At 45.0% G+C, this 20,271-nt stretch overlaps 1 protein-coding gene across 1 annotated transcript in view; it reads right to left on the bottom strand.

Moving 5' to 3' along the window:
* Positions 1-9,829: 9,829 nt before the first annotated feature.
* Positions 9,830-20,271, bottom strand: part of NAA16 (N-alpha-acetyltransferase 16, NatA auxiliary subunit) — a 93,373-nt gene continuing 82,931 nt past the window's right edge. Inside the window, exons 16-20 of the mRNA XM_060233559.1 lie at positions 18,462-18,570; positions 16,933-17,031; positions 15,749-15,892; positions 11,556-11,653; positions 9,830-11,316 (exon numbers count right to left, since the gene is read on the bottom strand). Of these exons, the coding sequence (XP_060089542.1) occupies positions 11,116-11,316; positions 11,556-11,653; positions 15,749-15,892; positions 16,933-17,031; positions 18,462-18,570 (651 nt within the window). The 3' untranslated portion in view covers positions 9,830-11,115. The remainder of the gene's footprint in view (positions 11,317-11,555; positions 11,654-15,748; positions 15,893-16,932; positions 17,032-18,461; positions 18,571-20,271) is intronic.

Genomic DNA, 20,271 nt, shown 5'->3' with positions numbered 1-20,271 from the left:
TTCCTTCCATAGAAAATAATGAAGGATAGGGGCGCCTTATTTTGGGGCTCATAGAATTGGACCCCCTGGTCCAATCCTTTTGAAACTTGGGAGGTATTTTGGGTAGAGGCACTAGATGCTATGCTGAAAATTTGGCGCCTCTACCTCAAAAAGCAGCCCCCCCAGAGCCCCCGATAACCTGCAGATCAATTCCCCATCATTCCCTATGGGAATCGTTCATGGAGGTGCATGATGGCTGTGGGGGGAGGGGCTTCCCCTGCCGGCCAGCTGGCTGGGGGAGGGGGGAAGCCTGTAAAACCGGGGGATCCCCTGCTGGGACCTGGGGATTGGGAAGCCTACCTTTAGAGGGTGCAGAAAAAGAAAACTTCTTCTCAAGAATAAAAACCAACGTCTGTGTGTAAAGCCACCAGGCTTGAAGCTCCCACCAGCACAGTTAATTTCTAAGGTTAGAGGCAAAAGGTACAAGAATCCCCAAAAACACAGAAGTTGGGGGTAGGTTTAACTGAAGGCACTGGTCCTGCAAAGCAAGTTCATGTGTTTTGAGTAAACCTCTGTGGGTTTCATCTGGAACACTTCTTTGTTTTGTTTCTGTTTTTAAGAAAGTGGGTGACACTTTGTTCCAGAGATCAGTTCCCCTGGAGAAAATGACTGAGGTAGATTCTGTGGCATTCTACAATGCAGAGGTCCCCCTCTTCCCTAAGCCCTGCCCTTCTCAGCCCCCAAATCTTGAGAAATTTCCCAACCCAGAGCTGGCAACAACCCTCTCCAGAAACCATAAGCTCTAAGACAAAAACTGTCAGCAGCAGAGTTCTCATGTCATCCTTAGTGTAGCTACACCTTTCTAACACCACTGAGGCCTTCTTAGGACTACACTGCTAAGCGTTGTGCGATTACAGCATGACTCACTATTATAGGTGGAGATTATTTGAAGTGATCACTTAACAATTGGTTGCCTGTTTACCTGACCGAATGCAAGCAACCCAGTTTCTGGTGGGTTATAAACATACTAGGAATAAGGAGGAAATTTTCGGTTTGGAGTCTATGACATCGTACCTGTCTGAGGCCCCATCTCCCCTTCAAACCCCACCTTCTCCAGGCTCCACCCCTCAAATCTCCAGGAATTTCCCAACCTGGAGTTGACAACCATATCTCCTCAGCCAGCCATCCTGGGGCAAGGCTGAGGGGAGGATGGAGGGAGGGGTTGACAGGAAAGGTGGGACAACCACGTCTTCTGAGGAAAGGCTCCTGATGGTGCCAGGCCTTTCTGCCTAGTTGCGTTACAGCAGTGGCAGTGACTCCCTGGCTATTTCGGTGGCCTTCGGAGGTTGCATGTGTTGGGAGGCTGTCTGTGTGGGCCATTGATAGGGTAGCAGAGGTCTGTTTTTAGCAGTGGCCGTGATGCCTTTTGTGAGGCCACAGTAGAGCTGTAGGCCTTTCTGAGGCTGGTTGACAGAGAAGACAGAGCAGCATCAGAGATGTGTCTGTCTCGGAGGTAAGACTGTTTTGGTGTGTTTTACATTCCTGGGCGTGCAGTAGGCAGGGGCAGGGGAGTCAGCCAATGGGAGGCCAGAGACAGTGACAGATGCTTCATTAGCCAATAGTTGATATACCACATCCAACCAATGAGGGAGCTGGGATTTGCCACCATGAAAGGGGAATTATATAATGAAAGATTCATTTATTTCAGTTGTAAATATTCCAAGTTCATGGTTTTTTAGCTGTGGGCACAATCAAGTTCCTTGGAAAGAGCAAGAGTCTAGTAGCACCTTAAAGCAGGGGTGATAAACATACAGCCTGCAGACCAGAACTGGCCCCTGCAAGGCTCCTATCTGGTCCATGAGCAACAGGCTTCCATCTGTTTCCTGCACTGTTTCCCCCACTGTCCCAGTGGGGTGTGGAGACCACCTGGGTGAAGTTAACCCAGTCTCCTACCCAATTCTGAGACCCCGGCCCAGCAGCAAAATGCCGGAGCAGCGGGGGCGGGGCGACAGCCACCGGGGGAGACAAAAATATCAAAAATATTGTGCAAGACACACACTCTTGAATAGTTTATACAAAATTAAGTATATTGTATTGTGTCATATAATGAACAGCATAGAAAAGTAGGCATACATTCATACAATCAGAAATTAAAGCCAAACAAGAGTCTCAAATACAGTGTTTCAGGGAGGACCCCTCACAGTCTCTTAATTTTCCAAATCGAGTACTAAGACTCAATAATAAAGTTCCACAGGAGTCCCTCCGTTGCTTGTTGGCTTCTGAAGGAAAAATTCTTGCCTTCACGCAAACTCCGGCTTTGATTGCGTTCCGCTGCTCCTGCAGCTTCCTCATAAGCCAACTGAAAATTCCAGCCAAGTTCTCTCTCAAATGCCCATTTCGGTATCTTAATTACTGCATTTGAGACTCTTGTTCGGCTTTAATTTCTGATTGTATGAATGTATGCCTACTTTTGTATGCTTCTCATTATATGACACAATACAATATACGTAATTTTGTATAAACTATTCAAGAGTGTGTGTCTTGCACAATATTTTTTGATATTTTTGTATTCCATATATTGTGCTGCCATTGTTCTTTTGCATTGTTACCGGGGGAGACAAGGCAGGGCGCAACAGAGGACAGAGTGGTGGAGAATGCGGGCACCACCCCCTCTCGCCTAAGGAGCCTCCTTCCAGATTGCCTACCGCACCAGGCTGGAGGATCAGCCAGTCACTACTTCAACCCCCGCTTTTCAACCACCGGCATCCTCCAGGACGGACAGCAACACCAGGATTCCCAGGCCTCCCTGCTCCATGACCTCCAGCAAGCCCTGACAACCCGAGGGGAGGCCATGAGAGGCGGGCCCTTTGGGGCCAGGCAGAGTCTGCAGCCCAGATGAGATTGAGGCTATCAGAAATCTGGCTCTCTCTCTTCCCCCCCCCCCCACTAGCCAGGTTTTTTTCCTGGCCTCCCACATCTGTTGGGAAACTATGGTACTTTTTGAAGAAGAAAAAAGCACTAGAATGAGGAGTTCCAGTGTCTAAGTGAGGTCTGGAGATCTCTCAGAATTACTCTGGATTACAGAGATCTGTTTCCCTGGAGAAACAGAGGGTGGAGTCTATGACATTACACCCTGCTGAAAAACTCCACCCTCCCAACGTTCCCTCCTAATCTTCAGGAATTTCCCAGCCCTTCACTAGGCGTATCTCTGCTGGTTCACACGTTCATCTGTCCTTTCAAATTAAAAAAAAAATCCTCCTCCTGTGGGCATTTTCCAAGCTGTTGAAAACTTACTTCAGCGAAGAAGGGGGAGGAGATTCATGGGTGAAAGCCCACCTGCCGGTCACTGAGAACAGAAGGAGGTCCCTTCCAGTGAAGCTGCAGATGCATTTCTTCAGAGCATGTCCTGAAGAGGAAAAGGCACTGCCACCGTGCAAAGAATGCCGCATCCACCTTCCCTGTTGGCCACTCAGGATCTTTCACCCCTTGGCCTGACGTGACTGGCGCAGCCGCAGCACATGACTCATAAGAGGAACAGTGGCTTGGAATGCTTCCCTCATTCTTGCAGCAGGCAGCAAAAGCCTTCCACTGCCGACTGGGCAACCATCACTCTGTTGTCACCTGGCCCAACACAGGAGATGCTGATGTTGCTGAAACAAAAGGAAAAGAAACCAGATCAGGAATGGAAACGGGGCACAGGAGTGACATCCCAGCAGCAAGCAGCTTAGAGCTCGTGGGTTTCATGGTGCCCAGCAGAATGTTTCTTGGCACCCTTTTCTTTCTTTACCAAGGAAAGAGGTTCTCCTCTTCCATCTGTACAAAGAATGAACTAGAGCCTTCGTCAAGTTCTGCACAGTAAACACACCTCTATGATGTAAATCAAATAAGGTCTTTTATTGAGACATGTTCCAGCCAAGATGCTTTTTGGAAGAACTGACTCTGGAGGGTCAGCCCATGCAATTATGCTATCGCTTTCACTGTTACTACATAAGCAAGTTTTGGTGAATTTGCAAAGTGGGAATCAAGGTTCAAAGCATTTTCCCAGGAGAAGAGGGAAGCCCCTCCTGGGGCAGTTTTCTAAAAACAAAACTTGGGAGATGCTGGTACAACAGATAACAGTTGGCCTTCACAGACTAGGGAGGAATACTGAGCAGGCCTTCTGCTGTCCATGGAAGAACAGTTAAATGTACATTACATAGAGAGCTAGTTTGGTGTAGTGGTTAAGTGTGCAGACTCTTATCTGGGAGAACCGGGTTTGATTCCCCACTCCTCCACTTGCACCTGCTGGGATGGCCTTGGGTCAGCCATAGCTCTGGCAGAGGTTGTCCTTGAAAGGGCAGCTGCTGTGAGAGCCCTCTCAGCCCCACTGACCTCACAGGGTGTCTGTTGTGGGGGAGAAAGGTAAAGGAGATTGAGCCGCTCTGAGACTCTGATTCAGAGAGAAGGGCGGGGTATACATCTACGGTCTTCTTCTTAGGTTCAAAGACTCTTATCTGGGAGAAAACGGGTTTGATTCCCCACTCCTCCACTTGCACCTGCTGGGATGGCCTTGGGTCAGCCATAGCTCTGGCAGAGGTTGTCCTTGAAAGGGCAGCTGCTGTGAGAGCCCTCTCAGCCCCACTGACCTCACAGGGTGTCTGTTGAGGGGGAGAAAGGTAAAGGAGATTGAGCCGCTCTGAGACTCTGATTCAGAGAGAAGGGCGGGGTATACATCTACGGTCTTCTTCTTAGGTTCAAAGACTCTTATCTGGGAGAAAACGGGTTTGATTCCCCACTCCTCCACTTGCAGCTGCTGGCATGACCTTGGGTCAGCCATAGCTCTGGCAGAGATTGTCCTTGAAAGGGCAGCTGCTGTGAGAGCCCTCTCCAGCCCCACCCACCTCACAGGGTATATGACAGGAATTATGGGTTCCACTCAAAGCCACCAATCTTGATAGAGACAACAAAACGTTTTCACACTGGCGAACATGGACGGGCTTTGTGTGAATAAACTTATATCTTTTCCTTACATATTACTGAAATGTTAGAGGAATGAGTCTTCATAACAGCTGTGAGGAAATTGTGTCATTTGTGTGGAAGTGCCCTGCGCGCTCACTTTGTGAAGGAGTCTCCTGCAGACTGCTTTGAATGTTTATTACACTTGCGAGCACATTTGGCTCTTAAAGTCCCTGCTGTAGTCTCCTGTGAAGGAATGGTAATACTTTATAAGTCCTGCAAAAATACAGAGTACAATATTTTTCCTGTAATAAATAAATAAATAAAATAAATAATGAATGTTTGGTTAGAGTAGTAAGTGTTGATGGTTTCACCTCACCTTTATGTTGTTGTTGTTGTTGTATCATCTTGGGGGCTGCAGAGACACACAACTGCCTGTCAGGTCTGGCTCCGTCTTCAATAACGACAACTCCCCGTCATTCAGGATTAGTGTTTAATTGTAAGACAGGGTACGTGACACCGGTCCAGTGTCGAAACTGGTATATAGGGTCAGGTGGGTTAGATATATACTATCATAGTAGCCGTTACATGCGCACCCTGTTTTGGTTCAGGCATGAGGTTAATCCAAAAGCAACTTGTTATTGTGTTTAATGTGAATGTAAGTTGCTGTACATTGGAATCAGTATCAGATTAGTGAAGGGTCACATCATGGAGTATATATGTCTGGTATATGTCATCAGATTTTTGACGCACCCATGATGAGCCATTTTGCGGGAGCCAGGCATCATCCAGAAGATTCACAATCCAGAAGATTTACAATCACGTGAATGTTGAGAAGGTTTTATTACATAAGGAGACACAATTTGTTTTTCAGTTAAGAACCTGTACAGCAGATTCTTTGTGGGATTTTTATAAGGTACTTTTAAGGTTCTAGATTACTAAAGAGCCAGTTTGGTGTAGTGGTTAAGTGTGCGGACTCTTATCTGGGAGAACCGGGTTTGATTCCCCACTCCTACACTTGCACCTGCTGGAATGGCCTTGGGTCAGCCATAGCTCTGGCAGAGGTTGTCCTTGAAAGGGCAGCTGCTGTGAGAGCCCTCTCCAGCCCCACCCACCTCACAGGGTGTCTGTTGTGGGGGAGGAAGGGAAAGGAGATCGTGAGCCGCTCTGAGACTCTTCAGAGTGGAGGGCGGGATATAAATCCAATATCTTCATCTACCTCACAGGGTGTCTGTTGTGGGGGAGGAAGGGAAAGGAGATTGTGAGCCGCTCTGAGACTCTGTCCTTGAAAGGGCAGCTGCTGTGAGAGCTCTCTTCAGCCCCACCAACCTCACAGGGTGTCTGTTGTGGGGGAGGAAGGTAAAGGAGATTGTGAGCCGCTTTGAGACTCTTCGGAGTGGAGGGCAGGATATAAATCCAATATTTTCTTCTTCTTCTAAAATGTTCTGGTCCATGTCTGTAATAATAAACTGAACTGAACTGAACCTGTACACCTCGTGATATGAATCAACCTTTGGATTTGTCATCCCTTTTGTAATTTTCATTGTCATGTCAATTTCAGTAGTATGGAATCAGAGATTTTCAGGCTACCATCACTGATCTGGTCCTTTTAAATTTCTCCACTCTCTGCTAAAGCTGTTTCTAATCAATAAGTTCTGTAATTCTTTTAATGCTGTGTACGTATGGCATTGCTCAAACCAGAATCGTCACCAACAATTGCAAGAATACAACGGCTTTATTCCTCTGTTCCATGTTAGAGTGCTAATTCCTCCGTCTTAGATTTGGGTGAGTAATGACTTTGTTACAGAGGTTTTAACTGTGTGTATTAAAAATGTTATATATCTGATTTGTCTGGCTATCTTGTTTCTTATAGATGTCTTTGACCTTGAAAAATCTTGTTTGCATCCTTTACACTGGCTTGGTGGGCTGTAGTCTTCGATGACACAGGCGTTGTTGATTGTATTCCCTATAAAATCATTTAGATTGTAATACTGTACAATAGTCAGGTGTTATGTATATATCATAGACAACACACTGACCTGCCATAAGATCTGAAGACAGGTGTTATGTATATATCATAGACAATATACTGACCTGCCATAAGATCTGAAGATTATATTAAGACAGGAAGGAGGACACAAGGGCACCTGTTTTCAAATGATCAGGTCAATGCTATTGGACTTTATACATCATGTGTTACCTTGCTGTTTAGTGCTTTTTACTTTGTAAGATTTGTTGAACTGTGTAACCTCTCGCGGGCTGTTGAAAAATTGCGATATACAAATTGTACATGCCTTGGAATTCTTAGCACACTATTTTTGAATATATTGTATTTTATTGTAACAGGCTTGAGTTAATTTGTTTCTTCTGGCTGTGTTCTCTGGTTCATTGGGCTTCTCACACCACGTCCGCATGGGATGGAGAAAGTAGAGAAAGAAGTACTTTTCTCCCTTTCTCACAATACAAGAACTCGTGGGCATTCAACGAAATTGCTGAGCAGTCGGGTTAAAACGGATAGAAGGAAGTACTTCTTCACCCAAAGGGTGATTAACATGTGGAATTCACTGCCACAGGAGGTGGTGGCGGCTACAAGCATAGACAGCTTCAAGAGGGGGTTAGATAAAAATATGGAGCAGAGATCTATCAGCGGCTATTAGCCACAGTGTATATATATATTGGCCACTGTGTGACACAGAGTGTTGGACTGGATGGGCCATTGGCCTGATCCAACATGGCTTCTCTTATGTTCTTATTTGATCCTTGTGCTTGTATCCAATCAAACGAGGCCAATGCAGGGGGAGGGGACTCTGGTTCCTGGCTGGCTGTTGGATCCAAATGGCATCTCTTGGATGGAAACTGAGGGATGTCTTTGAACGCAAACGAGGACCACAACAGCCCTTCCTGATGCTGAGAAAACAGGAAAACTTGAGTCCTACTGTTACGGCAGAAAATTCCCACAGTAGCCACAAGGAATGGCCATGAGCTGGCTCACAAACTAAAGTTCATGATGAATTTTGGCTATTTTGTGGTTTGCAAAACGAAGTTTGTGGCAGGTCAACCATTCCAATGCAGTTGGGAGTCCCCATCTGAGGCCTTGAAATCCATCACCAAAGTTATCCTTAATTTTGAATGTCAGGACCTAATAAATTCCAGAGCGGTTATTATGGATGGGCACGAACCAAGGAAACGTGGTTCAGTTTGTGGTGTGCCTGGTACGTGAACCACAATCACAAACTTTTAGGTGTCAAATAAACTGGTTCCTTTTGTGATGTTCATGGTGTGGCAAAATGGCCCTCCTGGTGTGCTAGAGACACCGAAGCTGCAAGGGGGTCTCCAGTTGACTCTCCTCTACCTCCTTTCCCAGTTTGGTCCTCCATATTAACAATGGCTTTGGCGTGGACCAAAACAGCTCCCTGTACTTTCCTCCTTCTGCACATTTCAGCCGAGATTTTACTGCCCCAAGCTCCCCCCACCTCCCTATTGATGGTGGAAAGTGCTATCAGGTCATAGCTGACTGACGGTAACCCTCATGGGGTTTCCAAGGCAAGAGACGCTTTGCCATTGGTTGCCTGTGGGCAGCAGCCCGGGACTTCCATGGCCATCTTCCTTTCAAGTACTAACCAAGACTGACCCAACCCTAATTAGCTTCCACAATTTGATGAGATTGGACTGGTCTGGGCCACTTACAACCAGGACCTTTTCCTATTAAAACATTGTTGTAGTCGCCCCTCCATCAGAATCAAACAAATCCACAGATATACTAAACCCTGAGAGACGTCTACAGGACCAGAGTTGTAGCGAATAAAATGCTAGACAGATCCAACCAATGAGAATTCAGTTCACAAGGCATCCTTTGGATTCATTTTCTGCATCCAATCTGTACTGAATTTGTGTATTTTAAAAACCCACTTTTAGTGGTATACGTTCACGTCCAGGAAAATAATCATCCTTCTCGCTATGTACATGTTTATCCATCAGCTAATTTCTGTAACGACGTGTTGTCATTAAGAATCACCCGGATGTGTCTATGGTCAGTTAGCAGACTGGGGATAAGCTAAATGGCTCAGTTCTGACCACATTTATTCAAAGGAATGTCGGTGTTGAGATGACTTCACGTCAGCTTAGTCCTTCAAAGCAAGTAAGTTCTAGCGGAGTGGCTTCTTGCCGCAGTGTTTAAGAATTTTAAAATTCTGAACATCTTTTCATCATTGTTCAGCAGTTCAGTCAACAGCCAAGGATGGCTTATTTAAACCAGATGAAACCAAACGCTCAAGCCCAAAATCAGATCGCAGCCCAAATTCATGTCAAGGTCCGTCCCCCTTTAATTATTATAATGCCTCCTTTCCTTTATATGCCATTGTGTTTGAAACAGAGGCTACATAATTCTGTGCTCTCACCAAATTATTCAAAACTAGCTTTGACTTCAAGAATCCTCGCATTCACTTGTAAAAGCTTCATCAGGCAGGAACGCTTTGTCTTCTGCACTCATTCCAAAAGAGGAAATATTCCACAGGATTTTTTTTCTGTACTCCCCCAAATTTCCAGTTTTGCAGTCAGAAAAAGTGTGTGTGTGTTTTCCTCAAATTCTCAGGGTTTTCTTTTCTTTGAGGGGGGGGCTTCATATCTCTGCTTCTACCAGAGTAATCTCAGGAAACAATACAAGACTGTTTTGCATTTATACCATCACAAGACAGGTCTTCTGACCCTTTAAAGACTCACTCATCCACTGTAACAGAGGCTTCCATGAGCCAGAACGTCTTCTGATGTGGGTTCTGTCTGATCATTGAGCTGCCACAAAACTTTGCTGTTTTAGCTACCAGATTAATTTCTCCATACATTTTAATAGGAAGATTCTGTAATACACTTTGAGATAAGCACAGACATTCATGCCACTAGAAGAAATCAAAACCAGAGGCAGTGTGTACAAAATAATTTATTACAGCATTACATTTATTGGCATTATTTTACAGGGAGTTTTTCATTCAACTATTATTGATCCAAAATGGCTGACCATCTTAATTATAACCATTTGTTTTGACACCATTTCCCTTCTTGAATTTTGCATAGGACCTAGGAAATATTATGGATACATCTGCATTAACTTTAAATTAAAAAACAAACAAACAGGTTCTTTTATTAGGTTTGATAAAATGGATTTTCTGTACAAGCCACAGTGTATTGTAAGTTTCATAGTAGTTTATATAAAGTTCTTGGGGACAGCCATTTGTCTCTTGAAGAGAGCTGAATTAAAACTTGGACCTGTGTGTGTGTATGTGATACACAGTAAGGTTAATGCACAAAGGGAAAAAAAGAATTGCTTTATTCTGTAGACAGTTTAGTTGTGCTCATTTAATTTCCTTTTTCTTTTAAAAATACCCTTTAAATGCAAGTCACTTTATAACACTTTAAAGCAACAGCATTTCAACAGAAGTAGAATCAGAGTTCAACATTAAACTGAATCCAGGACTTGGAAATAGCCGCTTTCTTTGCTGCTATCTTGGCAGTACAATCCTAACAGAGTTACACAGAGATACAACAGAGTCCACTGAAACCAATGGGATTAAAAGAGTCGAGAACTCTGTTTATGACCGCACCAGTAACGTCTGAGAGCTGGAACAGGTAAAGAAATCGTAGGCACACTGATAAGTGAGTGTTCATTTAGAAATCTAAATACACTGCTCAAATATTTTTTTTGAAAAATAGGCTTATGATTTTTTGTAATAGTGCCAATTTAAAGAGCACAGTTTCCATATGGCATTTTGAATGGACAGAAGGCTTCCACTGCCTCTAATTAGGACTTCAATTCTTTCTGTTTTTTGGAGGGCGGGGGAAGAATGATAAAAAGCTGCAGAAAACACAGCAATGGCCAGGGCATGAAGAGTTAGATCCATCTAACAGCACAGACCTATGCAGCCCACTGAAATCCATGGACCAGAGTAACAACTGTTTTATGAATGGTAAATTTCTAGCATCCATGATTTGCATTAAAAATATTCGTAACTGTACAAGTATAAACATGACCAGTATGAGAGAGAGAGAGAGAGATGTTTACATCAATATTGGCAGCTCTTGTTATGGGACAAGGACAGTACAGTTTTATTCAATTGTCTCTGCTTTGAGATCTGAATCATATTTTGCAAGGGGGGGAGGGACTGATCGGTACGCAACCAGTTGAGAAAAGAGGTATTCCGGCATCCTGTTTCAAATTTCATTGGGCAGCACTTCGTGGTTAAGGGCTGTATGATTCACTGGCGCAAAGCAACCGCCGTCTTCATTTGTGAGAGGCATGAAGGCAGATGCTAAAGGAAACAGTTTGTGGCAAGCTAGTCGATATTCATTAGTCTGGCCATGGCAAGTTCCAAAGCTGCCATCTCGTAAGGACTCCAAAACCTTTGTCAAAGTCTGAAGATACATAAGAAAATAACTTTAGCCAGGAGTACTGTGTGGACACCTCCCCCCCCCCCCCACTGTTCTCTCATCCTTGGATAGAGCACCTGAGCACATCCTGTTCTGTTTCCATAGAAAGCCCAATACGTTGCCTAGGGAAACTCTGGACACTGTTGACTAAAGACCCCTCATAACATTACTTACAAATCCACCTCAAATTTCAAAGGCATGCTGTCACCAGGGCCATTCATTACCTTCACATTTTTGTCTCTCATCGTTTCGTTTGCTTTAGTCGCAACGGCAATAGCTTTCTCATGTCTTGAGCTATCCAGAAAGTACATCATTTTGGCACCTGAAAGAGAAGACAAAGACACATTTACATCCTGTAAAACCTGTAATTTAGCACCATAACTGTTGATTTTAATTGGAATGTCAATTTAAATGATGGTTTTATAATGTAGTATTTATTGAATTATATGATTTTATTGTATTGTATTGAACTAATATGTTGTGAGCCGCCTTGACCCTGCTTCGGTGGGGAGGGCGGGATATAAATAAAAAGTATTATTATTATTAAAAGGAGGACAATACGGGAAACTATTCCAAGCAGGACACAGAACCCGAATTATTGCACAACGATGCTGTTCACAAACAAGCTTGTGTTTTCAAAACACACTAAAACTTGCATAAGAAAATGTATTTAAAACCTCAAAAACCATTTTATTTTATTTTCATTTATTTGATTTGATTTATATCTCACCCTCCCCGCCGAAGCAGGGTCAGGGCAGCTCGCAACAATAAAATCACTACGACAATTAAAATTTCATAACATTAATACATCGTAATTTAAAATCCAACAGTTAAAAACAATCTGGTGCGAACATCATTTGGTGTTGTTTCACTTCCAATGGCTTCAGTATTTCTTAAATTTTCTCGTGCAATAACAGTGACTCAGAATCAGTTAAAGGCCAACCGGAAGAGTGTGGTCTTGCAGGCCTTGCGCAAGGCCCTCACTTCCTCCGGCAGTTGGTTCCATCAGTAGGGGGCCGCTACTGAGAAGGCTCTCTCTCTGGTGGACTTGCTTCCCTCGGCCCAGGGATCGCTAATAGATTTTGGGATCCAGATCCAAGTAACCTCTGGGGAACATGTGGGGAGAGATGGTACCTAAGGTAAGCGAGCCTCGGCCATATAGGGCTTTAAAGATAATGACCAGCACCTTGTAGCGAATCCGGTATACTACTGGCAGCCGGTGAAGTTCCCACAGCCCCCGCAGTATGTGCTCCCATCTGGGAAGCCCCAATAACAGCCTGACCACCGTGTTCTGCACTAGCTAAAGTTTCCGGGTTTGAGACAGGGGCAGCCCCAAGTAGAGGGCATTACAGTAGTCCAGTTTCGAGGTGACCATCGCATGGATCACAGTTGTCAGGCTGTCACGCTCAAGGAAGGGGAAGACAACAACAGTAAAAGAAGAAGTTGCCATATGATGGTCAGGAAAAGTGAAGATGCTGGAATTGGCTGTAGCCTACCAGCTTTTCCACTCAACCTCACATCTCCTCACTGAAGCATGGGGCTTGTTGTCCATCTGAGTCTCATGATCCACAGTGCACTTTTCAGAGGGCCTCCTCTTCCTATTTTACCAAAGGAAAGGCTGGAAGGATACAGCTCATGATTTCCACAGAAAGGAGGAGCTCATGGAAGCAGGTCTTCTCGGCCCTCCCCTCCCTCCCTCCCAGCAGCCCCCTGGAACAATCTGGGAAGTCTCCACTGAGTGCCAGAGTGGCCTTTGGAATAAAATTCCATATGATACCAGGGGGAGGGCACAAGAAGGGAGAATCAGGCAAAACTGACCTCCATTTCCTGACTGTTCCACAGGTAGGGCAGATTCTGCTCTTGTTTCATTTACGCAAGGATGACAATTCTGCTGAATCTCCCCGCCCCCTTCCCCGCAGCCTCATGCCATATTTTATTCCGGAGAGCCGTTAACAGAGACTCTTGGGAAAGATGCAGGGCTGCTGAAGGAAAAGGAAGGCAGGGAACAAGTACTTCTACAAAGTCTAAACTAAAAATGAGTCATGATAAAAATTAAAAACGAGTGAACAGATGAGTCTTCAGACATTTGAATACTGCGGCAGCCACAGCCTCTCAGTGGAGCGCCAGATCTGGTTCAAGGTGCTGGTTCTGATCTTCAAGGCCCTTAGCAGCCAGGGACCCATAGATCTTCAGGATGCCTCTTTCAATATGCCCCTGTTAGAGTGTTGCATTCTGGGAACAAAAATCTCCTGGTGGTCCCCAGCCTGAGAGAGATCCGACTGTCCTCAACTGCCTACCTGGCAGAACTCTCTGCCCGAGAACATCCAAGCCCTGCGTTGTTTACTTCCATTCCACAGGGCATACAAGGGAATACATGTTCTGCCAGGCATTTGGTCGAGAACAGCGATGGTATGGCACTCTCACTCCCCCACCCTTCCACATCCCCTCCACCCTAGGGGGCCTGTGGGAAATGGAAACTGTATCTGATATCTTAGATACAGTATGGATCTATAGCTGCTGTTTTTAAGGATTTTAATGTTAAGAACATAACAGAAGCCATGTTGGATCAGGCCAATGGCCCATCCAGTCCAACACTCTGTGTCACATAAAAACATAACAGAAGCCATGTTGGATCAGGCCAATGGCCCATCCAGTCCAACACTCTGTGTCACATAAGAACATAAGAGAAGCCATGTTGGATCAGGCCAATGGCCCCTCCAGTCCAACACTCTGTGTCACATAAGAACATAACAGAAGCCATGTTGGATCAGGCCAATGGCCCATCCAGTCCAACACTCTGTGTCACATAAGAAGCCATGTTGGATCAGGCCAATGGCCCTTCCAGTCCAACACTCTGTGTCACATAAGAAGCCATGCTGGATCAGGCCAATGGCCCTTCCAGTCCAACACTCTGTGTCACATAAGAACATAACAGAAGCCCTGTTGGATCAGGCCAGTGACCCATCCAGTCCAACACTCTGTGTCACATAAGAACATAAGAGAAGCCATGTTGGATCAGGCCAATGGCCCATCCAGTCCAACACTCTGTGTCACATAAGAACATAAGAGAAGCCATGTTGGATCAGGCCAATGACCCATCCAGTCCAACACTCTGTGTCACATAAGAACATAAGAGGAGCCATGTTGGATCAGGCCAATGGCCCCTCCAGTCCAACACTCTGAGTCACATAAGAGAAGCCCTGTTGGATCAGGCCAGTGGCCCATCCAGTCCAACACTCTGTGTCACATAAGAACATAAGAGAAGCCCTGCTGGATCAGGCCAATGGCCAATGGCCCCTCCAGTCCAACACACTGTGTCACATAAGAACATAAGAGAAGCCATGTTGGATCAGGCCAATGGCCCATCCAGTCCAACACTCTGTGTCACATAAGAACAGAAGAGAAGCCATGTTAGATCAGGCCAGTGACCCCTCCAGTCCAACACTCTGTGTCACGTAAGAACATAAGAGAAGCCATGTTGGATCAGGCCAGTGGCCCATCCAGTCCAACACTCTGTGTCACGTAAGAACATAAGAGAAGCCATGTTGGATCAGGCCAGTGGCCCATCCAGGCCAACACTCTGTGTCACACAGTGGCCAAAACAAATACACACACACACACACACACACATATATATATACACACACACACACTGTGACTAATAGCTACTGATAGACCTCTGCTCCATATTTTTATCTAACCCCCTCTTGAAGCTGGCTATGCTTGTAGCTGCCGCCACCTCCTGTGGCAGTGAACTCCACATGTTAATCACCCTTTGGGTGAAGAAGTACTTCCTTCTATCTGTTTTAACCTGACTGCTCAGCAATTTCATTGAATGGCCACAAGTTCTTGTATTGTGAGAAAGGGAGAAAAGGACTTCTTTCTCTACTTTCTCCATCCCATGCATAAACTTGTAAACCTCTATCATGTCACCCCGCAGATGACGTTTCTCCAAGCTAAAAAGCCCCAAGCGTTTTAACCTTTCTTCATAGGGAAAGTGTTCCAACCCTTTAAACATTCTAGTTGCCCTTTTCTGGACTTTCTCCAATGCTATAATATCCTTTTTGAGGTGCGGCGACCAGAACTGCACACAGTACTCCAAATGAGACCGCACCATCGATCTATACAGGGGCATTATGATACTGGCTGATTTCAATTCCCCTCCTAATAATTCCCAGCATGGCGTTGGCCTTTTCTATTGCAATCGCACACTGTCAGTGTTGATGTGATTTCATTTACTGTATCTGTCCTTCTGTAGTATGACACCCTGAGCCCTGTTCTAGGAGAGGGTGGTTTAGAAATTTATTTTAACAAAATAAATAAATAAATGTAAGTTTTACATCAGCCTGCTGAGCAGGAGCTCTATCGACAGTTTTAAGACTTCACCTTACTGTAAATGACAGCAGTACGAACCAACCTGATAGCTGATGCTGAATGGAGGTAGGATTGCATTTGAGGAATTCTTCATTGAAACTTTCCAAATCTTTACTAATGAAGATCTTCTGCATTTCCTGAACGAGGACTTTGTTCACAACTTCCGATAAATTGCTGTGATCAGACACTAAAAAGACAAGAAGCATATCTCTGTTGCTGTTCAACAAAACTGCTTCATTGCTCATCACCTCTTCTTGCACAGTTTATTTTGTAACAGCTAGCATTTTGCCTTTATTGTTACTAAACTGCTGCCATTTTAGGGATGTTCCACAAAAACTGTAAGTACACTTGGGCCACCATACCAGGCAGTCCTAGTGCAGGTAGTGAAGAAGAACATACACAGCTGGAAATATGCACTTGGGTAGATCATGAGAAGGAGGGCAGGGAGGGGTGCATCAGTGCATAAGAACATAAGAGAAGCCCTGCTGGATCAGGCCAATGGCCCATACAGTCCAACACTCTGTGTCACATAAGAACATAAGAGGAACCATGTTGGATCAGGCCAATGGCCCATCCAGTCCAACACTGTGTCACATAAGAACATAAGAGAAGCCATGTTGGACCAGGCCAGTGGCCCCTCCAGTCCAACACTTTGTGTCACATAAGAACATAAGAGGAGCCATGTTGGATCAGGCCAATGGCCCCTCCAGTCCAACACTCTGTGTCACGTAAGAACATAAGAGAAGCCATGTTGGATCAGGCCAGTGGCCCATCCAGTCCAACACTCTGTGTCACATAAGAACATAAGAGAAGCCATGTTGGACCAGGCCAGTGGCCCCTCCAGTCCAACACTTTGTGTCACATAAGAACATAAAAGGAGCCATGTTGGATCAGGCCAATGGCCCATCCAGTCCAACACTCTGTGTCACACAGTGGCCAAAACACCAGGCACCATCAGGAGGTCCACCAGTGGGGCCAGGACACTAGAAGCCCTCCCACAGTTGCCCCCCAAGCACCAAAAAGACAGAGCATCACTGTCTCAGACATAAGAGAAGCCATGTTGGATCAGGCCAATGGCCCATCCAGTCCAACACTCTGTGTCACAAAGTGGCCAAGATGACCATCACTTTGGGGTCAGTCAGCAGTTTTTCTCCAGGCCAGCAGGGAGGTCACATGTTCCCTGGTGGAGGCTTTCCAGCAAGTTCCAATTATTTTTTTTTTACTTACCACACTTGGAGAATCTAATCAAGCATTCATGGAGCCATGGGTTATTGCTGTCGATGGCAAAAGCTCTTTTTACAGACTGCAACATTAATAAAAATTTTCCTGCATAAAACCACAAGAATACAACGCTAGAATGCATGTTATTTCAATTCTGTATATTCTCAGAATACTGTGGTCTCCTAACCAAATTCTCTCAGCTCCTGCGCTCTCACTGACAAGCCATCCCCTTTTGTATTCTGAGCAGGGGTCCTCGACCTTTTTGAGGCTGTGGGCCCCTTTGGAAGTTCGGAAGGGCGAAAACGAGCACCTCCCCAAAATGTCTGTCATAGGAAACAGAGCCAAATTCACCTCAGGAGGCGGAACGACACAGACTACCCTCCCTCCTCCCACCTTCTGGGAGAAAGGAAATCCCCAAGTGGGCAGTGGAACCACATAACAATTAAGGAAAGGCCAGCTGCTTTCCGGTCCTCCGGTGGAAAACTTGTTCATCTGAATCAGAGAAGCCAATAGCAAGCCCTGCCTTACAATAGCCCCTCCCCACCACTTCCTGAAAAGCTTTGTGGGAGACAAGGGCAGTAGTGGTGGACACCATGTCGAGGAACCCTGATTTAGAGTATAAACCTGCGCCTGGTTTCTGATGCCCAAGGCATATACAAGTCCTGGGGATGAGTGTACATTAACACGTGGCCAGAAAGCAACATGAACAAGGAAGGAAATGGTTGAGTCCGGTGACTCCTTTAAGACCAATGAAGTTTTATTCAAGGTATTTTTGTTTGTCTTAAATGTGCTGCTGGACTTTGTTCTTCTACTTCAGACCAGCATGGCCGCCCGCTTGAATCTATCTACAAGGGAAAATGGATTGGATTCTGCACATAATTTCGACTTGCGTTGGAAGCTTTTTGTGCAAGCCAAAGTGGAAGGAAAAAAGACTGCGGTAACCATTTGCTGTAAGCAGTGTTCCCGCTAAGCTGAGTTAGTGTAAGCCAGATCACAGTTTTTTAACCTCCGGCTCACACATTTTTTTGTCTTAGCTCAGGAAAAAAAGGCCCCAGAGCAAACTAATTTATGCAGGAGCTCATAACTTTGATGTCTGTAACTCACAAAGCTGAACTTTTGCTCACAAGACTCCACAGCTTAAAGGCTACAAGTGTTGTACTTCCACATGTGTTTCTGCATGCGAAGATCTCACTGAACCAATTTGTGCACACAATAATATACAGGGAAGAAAGCATTAGGTGGCATGTAAAATCTTGCACACTGGGGAACTGCGCTAAGTGCATTCATGTTTCCATTCACATGTTGCTGGATCCAAGCCAATATGTTTATATAGCATGTTAAGTTTATTTTTACTGTTAACCATTCAAATAAACTTATCAGAACTTGCTGCTAGACTTCTACAAATACTTTATTACTTGCAGATTAAATGATGTCCTCAGAATATTAATCTAAACTCAATAACCAGCAAGATGTGTGTACAGAACTGTTACAAGATCACTCATACATATACTATTTTACAAAGGCATATACGTTACCTTTCCTGAAATATATTTCAAATGCTAACAGATGCGTGTCGATGTTATCTGCCACGAGATTCTTAAGCGGTGTAAGGAACTTAATAGCTTCCTCTAATGGATTATCAGCCTGTTTAATTAAAAAAGGCAAGTTACATCACAATTAAGAGTCATGCCACATTCTAGTTTCTAAACATAAAGTTTGCTATGACTTTAAACCACAGCAGTGTTTCGAAGGAATGCACAGAACAGTTTCCTTATTCTCTTGAAAAACAGATAGCTGACCAAACCAGACACGTTGTAATGTACCAGCATTTCAAAAGAGGCCTGACATCTTAGTTCAACTTCCCCACAATCTCTATTTAACTACAACCGACTGGAACTGTTGAATAGGCTTTTTATCCCATTTGTCTTCCAAGGAATTTAGGGGGGGGGCACATATTTGATATTTCCCCCCATTTATTTCCATTTCAACCCTGTAACACAGAGATTTGGCTGAGAGTGGTCGGCCCAGGGTCACTCAGCAAACTTCACAGCAGAGGTGTGATTCTCTTCTGGCACGAACTACTGTAACTATGCCGCTTTCCCAAAAGGTCTGCTCAACTTTACCTCTCAGACCGACACTGAGAAGAGGGTGTGAGCAGATACTGAGCTCTTCAGCTATCTTTCCCTGCAGTCCCCACTGTAGAGAGAACTCAAAAGTGTCTGTTGAGCCTTGACCAGGGTGTTTTCTGCCCCGGTCCTGGCCTGGTACGACACCCTCCCACTTGATATCAGGGCCCTGACAGACCTTCAACCGTTTCACAGGTCCTGTACAGCAAAGCTGTTCCACCAGGCCTTCGGCTGAGGCAGTGGGCGTCCAATCAGGTTGGCTTCCCTCACTGCAGCCCTACTCTGCATCTGCCCAGTCTTAAGAAGCTCTTTAACGACCCAGTGGTTCCAGCTTGGGTTCATCGTACCTTAATCGAAGGCTGTCTGTTTTAAATTTATGCTCCTGTATAAATCGATGGTGCGGTCTCATTTGGAATACTGTGTGCAATTCCGGTCACCGCACCTCAAAAAGGATATTATAGCACTGGAAAAAGTGCAGAAAAGGGCAACTAGAATGATTAAAGGTTTGAAACACTTTCCCTATGAAGAAAGGTTAAAATGCTTGGGGCTCTTTAGCTTGGAGAAACGTCGGCTGCGGGGTGACATGATAGAGGTTGACAAGATTATGCATGGGATGGAGAAAGTAGAGAAAGAAGTCCTTTTCTCCCTTTCTCACAATACAAGAACTCATGGGCATTCGATGAAATTGCTGAGCAGTCGGGTTAGAGCTGCCCTGAGCCCGCCTCGGTGGGGAGGGCGGGATATAAATCGAATAAAATTAAAAAAAAATAGAACGGATAAAAGTTCTTCTTCACTCAAAGGGTGATTAACACGTGGAATTCACTGCCACAGGAGTTGGTGGCGGCTACAAGCATACCCAGCTTCAAGAGGGGGTTAGATAAAAATATGGAGCAGAGGTCCATCAGTGGCTTCTCTTATGTTCTTATGTTTTAACTTATTGAACTATCATATGTATTGCACATTGTCTGACGTAATCCACCCTGAGCCTGTTTGTGGAGAGGGTGGAATAAAAATTGAAACGAATAAAATACTGGAAGATCCCAGGATGATCTGATAACACTATCTCCCAGTTTGAGTGTAGACTTCTCCCGTGATGGAGGGGATGAGAGGAAGATGGCGGAGGAGTGCAGGAGCTGAAGCTGCCCCAATCTCTCCCTGTGGAGAAAGAAACCTCTGAACATTCCCCCAGAGGAGATCCGTAAGACACAAGGCAAAGCAG

The sequence above is a fragment of the Heteronotia binoei genome, chromosome 3 (genome assembly GCF_032191835.1).
Source record: "Heteronotia binoei isolate CCM8104 ecotype False Entrance Well chromosome 3, APGP_CSIRO_Hbin_v1, whole genome shotgun sequence".
Classification (NCBI taxonomy): domain Eukaryota; kingdom Metazoa; phylum Chordata; class Lepidosauria; order Squamata; family Gekkonidae; genus Heteronotia; species Heteronotia binoei.
Note: the sequence above shows the minus strand (reverse complement) of the source record. Positions and strands in the feature narration are given on the sequence as shown.